This window comes from Eucyclogobius newberryi, unplaced genomic scaffold, assembly GCF_026437365.1.
Source record: "Eucyclogobius newberryi isolate DKJ021-1_F unplaced genomic scaffold, fEucNew1.0.hap1 SCAF_13, whole genome shotgun sequence".
Lineage (NCBI taxonomy): Eukaryota > Metazoa > Chordata > Actinopteri > Gobiiformes > Gobiidae > Eucyclogobius > Eucyclogobius newberryi.
In genome coordinates, this window is record NW_027315757.1 from 28025281 (window position 1) to 28039657 (window position 14377).

The window sequence follows — 14377 nt, forward strand, 5'->3', positions numbered from 1 at the left end:
GTGTTGTTCGCAGGATTTCTCCGTGATAATAGAGACAACGCGGCTTCAGCTGTCCTCCAAACGGAGCTGAAAGAGATTTCCACTTCTCTTTCCTGGCGTTGGCTACACGAGGATCGTTTTGGATGTTTTCATAACTTTTTTGTAACAATTACGCATCGCCGGTTCAAATGTATACAAGGCTAACCTCCATTATTCTAAATATCCAACATATAATTTCCCCCCCAAAGCACCATTCCCTTTGATTCACGCTTGACTCATATGGCTCCAGGGCCAACAGGGGTCCGCCTATGGGACGCCTTGAAACCGCCTCGTCTTATCCGCTTTCATCATCTTTAAAGGGACGCCTTGAAACCGCAGGGCCAGTTATTGCCTTTTTCTCAGACAGCCCAATGCGGACTGGCCAACAGCCAATCGGAGCCTTGTTTACACTCTGTGACTGACAATGCTCTGGCGCCAAGCCAGCCAATAAAATCCCTCCACACTGGAGGATCCATTTGTAAACGTTTAGCAAACTGTAATAACCATGGTAATAATCCATAAATCCAGGAACAAAACTATATGTATATATATATGTATATATATATATATATATATATGCACACGTACACACACAATGCAATATATACCATATATATGTTGTTTGTGTTCAAATCACCAGGACAAGTTCCTATGTTTGTGAATTTTGTTCATTGACAATGGCAATAAACCTTATTCTTATTCCGACACTCGTTGCTCATGTTATAAACTAAAATAATTTAATATACAAAATTATTTTAGTATATTACTCTTGTCCCTATCGTTTTGCTAAATAGATTTACAGAAAAAGTCTTATGATATTAGCTATTAGTATAAATTACATTTCTTGCTTTTTCACTGAATTATTACAACGGGTGATGAGCCACGTACAGATACAGTTCAGTGAAATAACGCAAATAGAAGTTGAAATGTGTAATTACATATACTACTTTGTATCTGTTCTAAACAAAATGTTACACTGCAGCAAATTTGTTCTGATTAGGGAAATTAATTTGATTCAGTGTTACATACAAGCCTATATTTTATTTTTTTAAATAAACATCATTATATTTGGGGATATATTATTGTCCAAACAGTAAAATATCCATAGGGTTTGCATGCATCTTTGCAGTGTTACTGCAGTAGACCTTGATACACACAGCTCACAATGGGGTAGATTGAGTCAAACACTAAGACATTCATCAATTTAATTTCACAAACTAAATTAGACATATCCCACTGTTGGGTGATATTTCCCCTCTGCACCGTGAAGGCCACTGGTCAATGGTCCCTTTCAGTGCCACTGTGCCACTGTGCCAGTGCTTTAAATCTGCCGCTCTCTCCACTGTTTGGTGTCGTCGGTCCGCGGCGCACGGGCTTGTGAAACCAGCCAATCAGAGAGCCGTTTCCTCTCCAAGCGGGCGGTACAAACTCATTACCATGCCGCTTCCCGACCAATGGGGGAGCGTGTTTACCCTGGCAGGGGCGCGCGGCACGCAGTTGCACAGGGAGAGAAACCGCTGCCTTGAGATCCGAGCCGCGATCCAGCCAGGCCGGAAGCACCAGTCCCACTGCTTCCATAGACTGAACCAGCAGGCAACTGCACAGACTCACAGGGACAAACTGTAGGATTTCACCTGACACATCTTTTTTAATAATATTTTCAATTTTAATGGACGTCACACCTTACACTTTCCCTACCAGTGATTTGTGATTTTATTATTTATTGTTATGCAAGGATTAAACACACCTGTAAGTAGATTTTATATGTTATACTCCTTAACCCAGTCATTCAGTTTATTTTAAATTGTTTGCAGTCTGCTCGGGTAACGTGCAGTAATTTGTTAATTACACGGACACGCTTTGCCTTAGTCAGTGCGGGTTTTTTTACATTTAAAATTATTTTATTCTGCATGTTTGAGTTACATTTGATCTAAACAAAATTATTATAATAGTTATTATTACAATTAGGGTATAATTAATTATATTTATATTTGTATTATTATATATCTTTTTTTCCCTTTTCTTTACAAAGTAGGGAATTGTATGTGGATAGAAAAGGCAGCTACGGGCTCGCAAAAACCTTTACGCAATGGTTTTGTGCTTTTATATTATTTATCCTTTCACGGATTGTCCATAATTTGTGTACAAAATAATCTTGGTGTAAACGCCGGGCTTAGTTACTGACAAACGATCCAAAACAGAGCGCGTTTGAGGAGTTTCCGAACAGGCTCGGAGATCAGCGGGGGCCATCTTTCCCCACGGCCGCTCCGAGGAGCCTCTCCCTCGGCTTGCTCCTCCACTCATGTCGGCCTGTTCCGTAGCACAGCCTGAATCTCACCTCGTAGCAGAAAACATAAAGCAGCATTGATACAATCCGGTCGTGTTTGTTTGAGGGAAAGGTAATGTCAAAAGACTGCTTTGTAAAGCGTTTAGTTTGACTTTTTACTTTTAGATACATGCGTATGTGGAGCTGGAGCATGGTAATAAATCCGTAATTGTCCACAATTTGGGAAAGCGTTTGATGCCAAAAGCCCTGCCATTTCAAGTGTCGAATGATAAAAAATGCCGAGTGGACACAACGTGGGAGAATTTATCAGCATGTCGAGGCAAGGTAATGGCTGACTGCCGAGCACTTTCTCAGCGTGGAGACAAAGGCAGTCCTCCTGATGGGCGGCCATTCACCTTGGATCTCTACCGCATCGCTCACGAGCAATCTCCAAAATTAACATGTGTGCTTATTATCACCGTCTGCCTATTTATTTTCTATTCCTTTCCTTATTACGCGCTTGTCCCCCATTGATCCACGACGCCCCGGTGGAGTGTATAGAAGCTCTGGGTGTTTTGTTGTTGATGCAGCCCTTGCTTTGGCTCTGGGAGATAATAGTGCTGGATGAAAGAGGCTCAATGTGCACCATTTGCTGCAAAGTGCAGTTCCAACGTTTTTTGCGTTTTACACTGTCCAATAATTCTAGGTAACCAGTATAATTTTAAAATATATTATGTAATTGTATTTACCTGAACAAAACAATAAGATATTTAGGCTATTTATAATGATCAAACACCAGTCCTTGAAGGAAATGACTTTCATCCATTAAACAATGTTATTTTCCTTTTATGACAGTTTATGAAAATAGGAATTTCTGCCATGACCATTCTATTGTATGTGGTGTAAATTGTATTTCTTTTAAATTACCTGACAGGTCAAAAGACAGTGAGAGTGCAGTTCTTCTCTGCGCGCGCGCGCACGTGCACCGCCGCACACACAAAGGAGGAGAGGGTCCATCTCTCAGCATCTCATGCGTTTTGGTTGCAGACTCCCTAAATGCTGAGCTGATTTCGAGCCAGTTGGCTGTTTTACGATTTCACTGTTTTTTAACAATGGTGTTACAGTGGCACGGTCGTATTTAAATGCTTCTGCAGCGAGGGCTGAGCACAATTAAACTAGTGTAAGGTGTAATGAGAAGTGAGAGATGACAGCAGCACAAATGACAATAGGACGAGCAGGTAGTGGTACAAATAGGTTGGTCATTATGGTCTTGTGAGATATATAAGGTGTTATCACCAGCACGTCTTGTACAGCCTTTATGTTACGTATAGCAGGCCTTGGATGGACTGATACTTCAAATAGTGAAGTGATTGCATATAGTGCAGCGTTTGGCTGTGCGTGCGCCTGAAGAGCAGCTCTATGATGCATGTAGGCCTATGTCAGATCAATAACGTGAGTACGGAAATGTCTCGCTGACCAGTTGCAAAGTCTGTGCAATCACTTACTTAGCACAATTAGTAAAGGTCTTAATGGTTGCACTGAGGCTGAAACCGTCACGTGGCAACCGGACCTTGGTATAAGATTATGCTGTGTTTTATGTCATGTTGACAATAGGGGATTATGGAAGGAATATTAATGTTTTTTAGCCTAATTGTATGTTCTCTTCGACAGAAAAGATGATCGGGGGCTGCGTATTTGGCTGGAGAAGCCTGCGATCGACTGAATGCAATACATCAACGTAAAAGGAAGGATTCTTATATGGGTTACATTTGATTTTCCTGAGCTGCCCTATCCGGATTTCGGATTACTCTGCCCTCTTCGGAATGGAAGGACGGGATTTTGCGGCTCAGGCACACCTTCTGTCAGAGCGGGGCGCCCTGGTGCATCGAGCCGCCTCTCGGATCGCTCCCTCCGGACACGGCTCTGTGCAGCACGCCGGTCACTTCCCGCCGGGGAAATACTATCCCTCGCACATACCAATGGCTCCCCACTCAGGTCAGTCCAACACTCACGTCCCTTTGTCACACCACGAGCGCTGAGGCGGCTGTAGGCGGCTGCAGGCGGCTGTGGCGGCTGTAGGCGGCTGCAGGCGGCTGCAGGCGGCTGTAATAAGCGCGTAAAGATGGTGCACAGAGGCAATGCGCGTGTTTTCTCCGAACACGCCACGCGTGGTGTTGAAAGCAAGATGTTGTCATAGACACAGGCTTTGTTTCCAACAAAAGGTGGACGGAGTTGACAGAGTGACACTCTTCTAATATCAGCTAATAAATCATGGGAAATCATATTTTCTCAAGACCCTAATGCTAGAGTTTTGATTAAACCAAATCAACATTCACTGCTTAAATATATCCAAAGTAATAAAGGTTTCTTGGATAGACAAACAATGCATCAGTTGTAAATGCCATGGCATTTTATAGGCTACTGCATTTGAGGTGTGTTTTAGTTTGGCTAAGCAGAGATGACATTAAAGAAGGAGTTTTTCATTACACTTAAGTTTATGAGTGTCTCATAGAGCTCAAGGAGGGGCCACTGCACCACCCCACAGGTAATACTATGTGCCATGAGATCTGCAGGGGAAATATGAAAGTAATGTCCATTTGAGCTGGGGTGAGTCCTGTGGTTGTGACAGGCAGCACTATTATAAATGTTTTATACCCATTTATAGAAAACGTGTTTGATGTTTGTTACAATTGCGATGTGTTTTAATATTCAATATGTTTGCATTATACCTCGCAAATGCTCACTCATGAGCTGGTATAAATGTATTAGTTAATTATGGCTAACAGACTAAAAATAACTCCGACATTATTCTTTCCATTTTGTGTTTCAAACATGTCAACAGTTCAAAGCTTATTGAACATACAATAGAAAGAATAGAGTTTATATATTTGAAAAAAAAAAAAAAACTGTGTCGTTATGTAATTGCTGTAGTACTACAAAATATAGAACACACATTTGAGAAATACTGCTGCTGTTTTTCCTGCTACTTTGTTGTCCTTTGTAAACACCGCATCGTAACGTATTTGAACTGACAGCGATTATTTTATAGTTTGCATGTTTGTGTTTTTACAGTCCACGCTGCACTCTGTGGTTATCAAAGACTTTCTTCACACCATTGTTTCTAAACGAACCCTGAAAGAATTGAAGACGAAGAAAAAAATGAAGTATAATTAGTCATTCAGCAGAATTCATGGGAACACTTCTCTATTCATCTGCGCGCGCTGCTCTTGACAGCTCTCACACACACTCTCCTCACACACACGCTGAGGCTGCATCTGCACGCTGTAACTCTTCTCATTTTGTTGGAGTGTAATGTGTTTTTTTTTTTTTTGCGGGGAAATGGTGCCCTTCCAACCAAGATATAATGTTTCCTCTGTGTTACATTGCCACATCAACGCAAAGACGACCCCCTAAATGTCACCAATATTCACTGACAAGAGCAGGTGTATTATTATTATTATTGCACCGGCACAACACACACACATTCTACAAAATATACAATCGTAAATTTGTGTATTTGCCATAATTAGCAAAAACATTCACACACGTTTTAATTATTTGGAGCCTTTTTTCCATTTATATGTTATTGCGCAGTGGCGACACACCGGCGTTGATTTATTATTTTAATAATATTTGCAAATGTCAAGCGCGCCATAATGTAAGGTGGATGAGCAATGGAGCGTAATTCACAATTATTCATGGCAATAAGACGGCAATTTGTAACGGCGCCATCTAAAGTAAATGTAAAATTTATAAAACGCACCTTGTTGGTCACATCTTTTATATTTGACACTTTTAATTGAGTAAAAACACAGTATTAAGAAAACAAGCAAACAAACAAGACACGTGTTTGGTGAATCGCTGAGTCTGAATCGCCCATAGTGAATGAATGTCAGGAACTGGTTTGTGTCTTTGTGCGAGCTCTTCAAATGACTGGCCAGGTTATACCCACAATTAACCACTTTGCAAACAAGCAGGACAAATGGATATATTTTTATTGAACTTATTGAAAGGGGCTGTGCGGAGATTGCTTTAAGTTTTCAAAATTCTAGCTTAATTTGTTCAGTGTGTCATTTCTGTCGCAGCGTTTACACTTACAACCTACAGAATAACTGATCTGGCTCCAGCGACTAAATTAAAAATGTGTTTCCTTTTGTCGGGCCTTCTCTGCATGCCGAGTGTCCTATGTGCTAGCGACCCCTGGACAACTGCTGTTTGTAAAGAGCGGCGGGTCCCTTGACTTTATCTGCACTTTCTCCCGGGGGACTAACTTCCATACTGGTTCACATGAATTCTTAACAAAGATACATGAATATTTCAGTGTTGATGTACGAATGCATCGCAGAGGCAGGTTTCTGACGTTCTCTCTGACTTTGCCGAGGTATTTATCGCAAATGTTCCTCTCTGGTGCTGATGAAAAGAGCGATGTCTCCCCAAGGCACTGTTTGTTATTGGGTTACAAAATGTTGCCGTATTTTTGTGTTGAGATTTGCAATTTTGCGCACTCAAGCAGGTTTGTCCGTGGGTGATTTCCATGCTCTTGCTTCCACCTTTTTGCCCGCTGAAGCATGCTCAGGACACACAAAGCTCTGGATATCCCGTCACTGTGCATTTGCCACTGTCCATCTTCACCTATTACACGCCAGTCGTCTGTAATGCATGTCAGGTGGTCGATTTATAGTTTGCTCTTGCAGTGTTCTTGGGAAATGTTACACAGGCCCAACTTCTTCTGGCGTGGGGCGGAGCTGTGCCCACTTGTAAATGAATGGCGTTTAATTCACCCAATTCATGTACAAGGACTTTTCAAACAGTAATTTTATCTGCTGCTTGGCTTGAGACGGGATCCTGGCTTGGCAGTGAGGCGGGGACTCGGGACGCTGAATGGTGTCAAAAGCCGGAGCTGTCTTTTTACTGCTGCATTTTTGGCTAAGAGCTCATCTTTCAGACATATTGTTCTGATCTCCGCGCTAGGCTCTTAGGTGTGGCTGTGTGAACACCGCAGGGGGGTTTGGGATGGTTTGTTTCTGGAGAAAAAAGTGCAGTTTTTGTTAATACAATGATGAAAAATGTTTCTTTGTTAGGAATGGGAATTAGGGAAAATTTTCTCTCAATGTTATGAAATTTTACTAATCAAGCAGCCCGTGTTTGTTGTTTTTCCAGTTTTTTTAATGAGATGATGTCACACTGTCAAATGGAACAAGGACAGTATTTTATTGTATGCTATGAGAATCAATGATAAAGAAAATGATTAGTCAACATTTTTCAACTGACCTGCACACGACACCACAACTACACAATGTAACAATAGACATTTTATTCATGGCCAAATAAATATTATAGTCATGTATTCGTGATGTCATTAGACAATCTGAACAACATCATGCATTGAACATATGTGTTAGTTTGCCTTCTTGTTTTTCTATCATCCTATTGTCCTTGACGTGGCTAAAGCGATCCGAAACCTCACTGCACGCTCTTCCCTCTCGTCCTCTTTCATGAAGTCTCCATCACGCTTTTCCGGCACATTTTCTTCCTCCTGCAGGAAGACGCACCGTGTGTCTGGGAAGCAGTGGTCTTCCTGCCTCTTCAGTTCACGCTCCCCTCCCTCGCCCTGGGCCATTGTTGCCAGGCCTCAGCTTTGTGTGTATTTTACGGCTGCTGTTAAAGATAAAAAACAGTCCTTTCCAGTCTCTTTATTGTTTTCTAGCGAGGATGTCCCTGTCATTCCCCGGGTTTTTATGTCCTTTGCTGCCTCCCCTCTTCAAAGGTTAGCAGCACTGTCCGACTTCTCCCACTTTTTTTTATTTTTTTTTTTCCAAAGGGGAATAAATAACTTTTTTTTACAGAGACTTTTATTGTACGTCTCATTGCTGAAATGTCCCGTGGGTATGTGGTTGCTGTGCGCGGCTCTTCAAAGACAGACACAGGTGCTTGGTTGAGTTTGCCACGGCCCGCTTAAAACCGAGACCCTTAAAGGAATAAACATGGCTAAGTAGGTGAAGGTTGTTTGTGCGGCGTGTTCTCCTCTCTATGGCCGCGCTGGACAACGGTTTGTGTGGCCATTTGTTTTCCTCTTCACTGTATTATTCTTGAACATTGTTAGACTGGTTATTGTTAGAGCTTGGTTACGACAAGCTGCAGTAATATGCTTTAAACAACAAAACTAAATTGTATTCTTTCTTACTTCATTTGATTTTTAGTTATCTTATTATTACTTTGTATGAACAATTACCAGCATAATAAGGCAAGGCAAGGCAAGTTTATTTGTAGAGCACATTTCATGCACAAGGCAATTCAAAGTGCTTCACACAGCAGGAAAAATGCATTAAAATCACAAAGAAATTACAGAAACAGAAGTACAATAAAATTAACTAAATTAAAAATAAAAATAAAAAAACACTTAGCCATTATAATACAAATTAAAAAGCGCTCACAAACTCTTTGGCACATCACGTGCACGGCTTTAAAGTTTCTTTTTTTCAGACGGCAAAGTGAAACTGGAGGGGCCCGCCAAGACACAGTCAATCCCAGTGCTGTTCACGGCTCTTACTTCCAGGTTTTAGAGAGATAAAATTCTCTATGTAACTTTTACAATGAGGGGTGAAAAAAAACAAATTGACAAGAATGAAGTTGCGTACCCCAGTTTTAATTGCAAAATAGTTTGTAAATAGAACGTTCAATATTCACTTTTTCCAGTGCTACAATAAGAAGCGATTTGTCTCCCAGAGTTTCTGTGAATGTGCAGCGACAGAAGGTGGGTCTGAGGCACACTTCCTTTTGGCACGGTGCTGGAGCCTGTTGTCTTTCTCCTCAGCTGCAGAATAGAGTGGAGCGTGCACGTTGTTGCTGTTGTTTGTGGGTTGTTGTGAGGTGCCACAGTTCAGTAGCAGTGTCAGTGGTCCCCCTGTTCCCCGCTGCACCACCCCTAAACTGGAGGTGTTGTTTGGCATCATACACTTGACTGTAATAGCACCCTGCTCTGCAACGCTGCCATCTGTCACCTTCCGCTGACACTCACTATGAACCAAAATCACCTACAAGGGCACTAAGGGTTGTTTAGGGTACAACTTGGTAGCTTTGGATAAAAGTTTAACATTATTTCAACACGGCTGACCTTTTTACAACTTTGGGAAGTTTTATTGTAAAAACACACTTGAATGATGACAACTTTTGGATTAATTCTGAAATAGTTAACAAGAGGTAAAAAAAAAGTCAGTAAATGATAGAGGATGCTGTCCATATGTGTAAAGGTACTTAAGGCTGGTCAGTATCTCTGTCACATCGTTATTGCTCAACATTATTACGCTGTAGTAATGACTTTTTCTGTTAAGTAGGTGTGTTTGAAAAACTCACCACAACGTCCTCAATGTTTAGAGAGTGTTCAGGACAAGCAAAGACCTATAATAACCCCAATGTGAATTATGTTACCTCAGCAACAAGCCCAAATCTTTAGTTTATGTTTGTGATTCAAATTTATATAAGATAATATGACTTTGTTTCTCTTATATATATACTATTCTCATATAAAATGTCCCTTCGAGGCCTGCGTTCCCTTCTGTGTTGGACAAAGAGTGCGTCTGGTAGCTGTGCCTCAGAAGCAGACACTTAAAACGGGCTGCCACCCACCACAGTCAGTATGGCATGGTGCCATTGAGCCGTGGCCTCCAGTGCGGGGCGTGCACTCAGGACACACACAAAGGGGACCCACGGGTGAGAACGACCGGCTGGACTCTACCTTCCAGTGTCACGTTTCAGTAGATCGGATTTCAAAACCTCAACATCTATTTTTTACTCTAAAGTGTTTTCATAGTTGAAAGTACCCAACAAGCCAATAAAAGTCCACCCAAATACCCAAGGCAGGAGGTGTACGTGGGAGAAGGTCTACTACAACACCCTCTCAAAATTATTTTTCTAGTTTGATTAGGTTGTTCAAAAACTTACTCAAGTCTTGACGTGAAAAATATGTATCAAACCTCTGACAATTGTACGTTAAAATCCGTTTTGACCTGCTTAAAGAATCCAGCCTCAGCTCCCACGCTCTTCCAGTATCACGGCTGCTCTCCTCAGGGTGCTTCGGGCTCACCTCTGTGCATGGCTGAACCGCATTTGACAGCTGCTTGACATTATTTATAACGGCTCAAGCAGAAAATCCAAATTACTTGTTTTTAAATTGTAGTTTTATTATTGTAATCGCTCACTGAAAGAACAAAAACACTATTGTTGCGCGCAGACTCCTGGTCGCTGACTCACGCTGCATGTACAGTAGTGCATGGCTGTGTTTGGGTGGCAGGAGGAGAACGGGCGGGGCGGGGGCAGGGCTGCCGGGACTCCCTGTGGTTGACTGTGAGAGCATGCGACAGGTGCAGTGTTAATACTCACGTCTTTAACATTTTGCGTAGGTAAAATTTGATCAATTATTTTATTCATCAAAATAATTATGTTTTATAGGTGGCATTGACAAAAATGAATATCTCGGATCTCAATAAAAATTGCAATACTTAACAGCCATATCGCAGTTCTTTCCTACATTTTACAGCTCTAATGTAAATCCAATAAATGAATTAGTATCAGAAAATTTGAAATGGCTGTAAAGTGAATCACAAAAGTGCTGAATCATCATTAAAAAAAAAAAAATTGTAGGATTTTCTACTATAAACGATTTACTCAATATCCAATTTTTACATATCATCCAAAGAACATTCGCAGCATTATTTAATCTTCAATATATTGCCCACCTTTAAAACGTAATACTCTCAAATGCGTCATAATAAGTGCATAAATAACATTCACCATCGTAATTATCGTGATGAAGACTAAAAGTTTATGCAGTTGGCGGGTTTTTCAGACGTCTACATCTTCATACACTGAGCATTATTCCCTACTTTTACACTCTTATTGTGGATACTCTGAAGTCACCCTTTTAGCAGGCTGTCTGATGGCCCAGTGTAGACCGTCCGTGGTGTTTTGTGCTGGATGCAGTGCAGATAAACTTAAATAATGGGCCAAGTGTATTTAAGTGTCAGTGGAACAGCAGGCGGCGGTGACACACTGTAACAAACAAGTGTGCTCTTAAATATATGCAGGGATTTGCCATTAAATATACATGCAGTGTGCTTCTCAAGGATGTGTCAGCCGCTCTGTGAGAAAACAAAGATTAACATCACAAATTCCATTTTAATAAGTATCCAGGGACCATCCAGCCAGCTGCCGAGGCCCCAACTCCGAGGAACTTGTTGCATATTCTCTTTCTCATTTTCTTCTACTTATGCAGCTCTTGTCCTTCGCACACTTGACCCTTCCAACATTTGATAAAATCTTGTCTAATTGCAGTGTTTGACTTGAAGATATGCTATTTTTGATTGCTTTTTGCGCTGTTAGGAAAACATGAAGTTTAACACTGTATTTGTTGAAGAATAAATACTCATTGTGTTATTTAGTCAATATAATTTATTAGTAATGCACTAATTTATATACACTGGCATGATACAGATATTTGATTTTCATTCTGTGTATGTAGTGTGTTGTAAAAATGAAGCAAAATATAAATAAAAAAGATAATGAATGAGTATTCCTATTAAAGTATTCAGATCATATTTTGTCAGTCCATCAGAAATGTGTCAAAACATGTCTTAAATGTATTTGTTGAGGTTGAATTATCAGACAAATGGGAAATCCTGTCAAATCAATCACAAAATTGCAGAAAGATCACCTTGAAATATTTGATATTTGAACATAATTTTCATTTTTAATCTACCATTTTTGTAGTATTTTGAACTATAAACTCAAAACAACAATCACGATATAATCTTAATTTGGATATATTGTCCCCCCTAGATACAGTATTTTCATATTATTGTCATAATACTTGCACTTTCTCATCATCGGGCCCTTCTGTGGTCGACCACTAGGTTACACTGCCTCCTCTCTCTGGCCCAGCGTGCCCTCGGGATCTGGGGCAAACGACTGGCTCTGCAGCAACAGATGTGTGTTTGTCTGGCAGCACTGCGTGCACTGGCTTCCTCCGCTCGCTATGCACGGTCACTGACCTCCCCTCCGGTGCAGCGGGGGAGGGGCAGGGGCACACATGACAGGCAGTGAGGCCCCGACAAACTGCAGAAGAGAGAGACTGACACAGAGACGAGATGTGGAGTGTCACATGCTGTCATATTTACTGGTGTTACTCACTGTACCCACACGCACACACACACACACACACACACGCACACGCGCACACACACACGCAAACACACACACACACGCACACACACACACACACACGCACACGCGCACACACACACGCAAACACACACACACACACGCACACACACACACACACACACACACGCACACACATCTCGTTTCCCAGGAGGCCAGTGGGACAGAGTGAGCAAGACTATTTCTGTTTACATCTAATTATAGAAACAGGACTATTTTTGCAGCACTGCTACTATTTTCTATGTTGGTACGTGAATGAGTGAGTGAGGGGAGAGGGAGCAGACTGAAAACAAAGCCATGACAGTATTTTCTGATAGTAAGGACGACTGATCTCATCCCTCTCTGCCACAGACTTCAGGCTCTGGTGTACACACTACACTACAGAGCCATAACAGCACACAGACACACTGACACACAGACACACAGACACACACACACACACACACACAGACAGACAGACACACAGACACACACACACACACACACACAGACACACACACACACACACAGACAGACAGACAGACACACAGACACAGACACACACACACACACACACACACACACAGACAGACAGACAGACACACAGACACAGACACACACACACACACACACACAGACAGACAGACAGACACACAGACACAGACACACACACACACACACACATACACACACACACAGACACAGACACACACACACACACACACACACACATACACACACACACACACACACAAGCCCTCTCGTTCTAATATAACATGAATGTGCAATTTATGCGAAGCAAATAGCTCCTTTACTATTTTCTACTATTTCTAAGTGTAATACACAGAGTCCTTACCCTCTGACAGTTACGCTTCACTTTTATTAATTTTAATAGACACATCATTTGAGGACGAGCCTCTTCTCGGTACCTAGAGTCAGGACTGAATGTGGATTAAATCTGTTAAAATCTTCCGGAAGATGTGAGACAGGCCTCAGAACAGTTATGTTCTGTTGTGAATGACAGAAAGACCTTTATTTGGCACTCTTCTCCTTTGAAGTACATTTTATAATGATACTTAAATTTCTATCTGTCTGTATTGAGATTTTAATGCATATATTATGTAAAGCACTTTGAATTACTTTGAGTACAAAATGTGCTCTACAAATAAACTTGCCTTGCCTTTTGGCTGTCAGAACACATTATTCCAAGATGGTTTATGGGCTGTTTAATATGACAATTCTGAATATTACAAATCAAATTATTTTTTCGACTTAATTTGATTTAATTTGTTCTTTTATACAAGATTATACAACAAGTAATACATTCCACATTAAGAACTGGAGTAGACACCTAAACTAATAACAATGGACTCTTTTTAAATTATTCTTTCATGTATTAATATTTGAACATTTCTTTACACCAGCAAATTAAATACACATTTGTTTGAGTGTAGTTCTTGCAAAAGGCATCTTAAAATCTAATTTCCTTCTGCTATTCTCTCTCTCTTTTTTTTTTCTTTTTTGATTTTGTGGCCTGTAGGTTTTGTTAGCCTGGAAAGGACAGAGTGAAATGGGAGAGAGAAGGGAGGACGTGCAGTAAATTGTCGGATTCGGGATTTGACCTCACAACACTGCGGCCGGCTGCACTAGGAGCCTGGCATACGTGCGCTGTGCCTTAACCACTCAACCACCGGGCAGCACGTCTTCTGCTATTCTCACTGTTGACAACAAGTCTTTGCAAACCACATGGCAACAAACTGTCGCTTTGTGCATAGTTAATAAGGTTTGTAAAACTATTAAATCTTTCAATTTAAATAGTCCTGACTTCAGAAATAATCCAGACGTGTGCTCTTTTGAAGCAAATATAAAATGATTTCCTTAACATAAACAAGGCATTTT

At 41.1% G+C, this 14377-nt stretch overlaps 1 protein-coding gene across 1 annotated transcript in view; it reads left to right on the forward strand.

Annotated features, from left to right (window-relative positions):
- The first annotated feature begins 1533 nt into the window (after positions 1–1533).
- The window catches only part of bahcc1a (BAH domain and coiled-coil containing 1a), a 70456-nt gene continuing 57612 nt past the window's right edge, over positions 1534–14377 (forward strand). The window contains exons 1-2 of the mRNA XM_072443267.1: positions 1534–1767; positions 3956–4279. Coding sequence (XP_072299368.1) covers positions 4108–4279 — 172 coding nt within the window. The 5' untranslated portion in view covers positions 1534–1767; positions 3956–4107. The remainder of the gene's footprint in view (positions 1768–3955; positions 4280–14377) is intronic.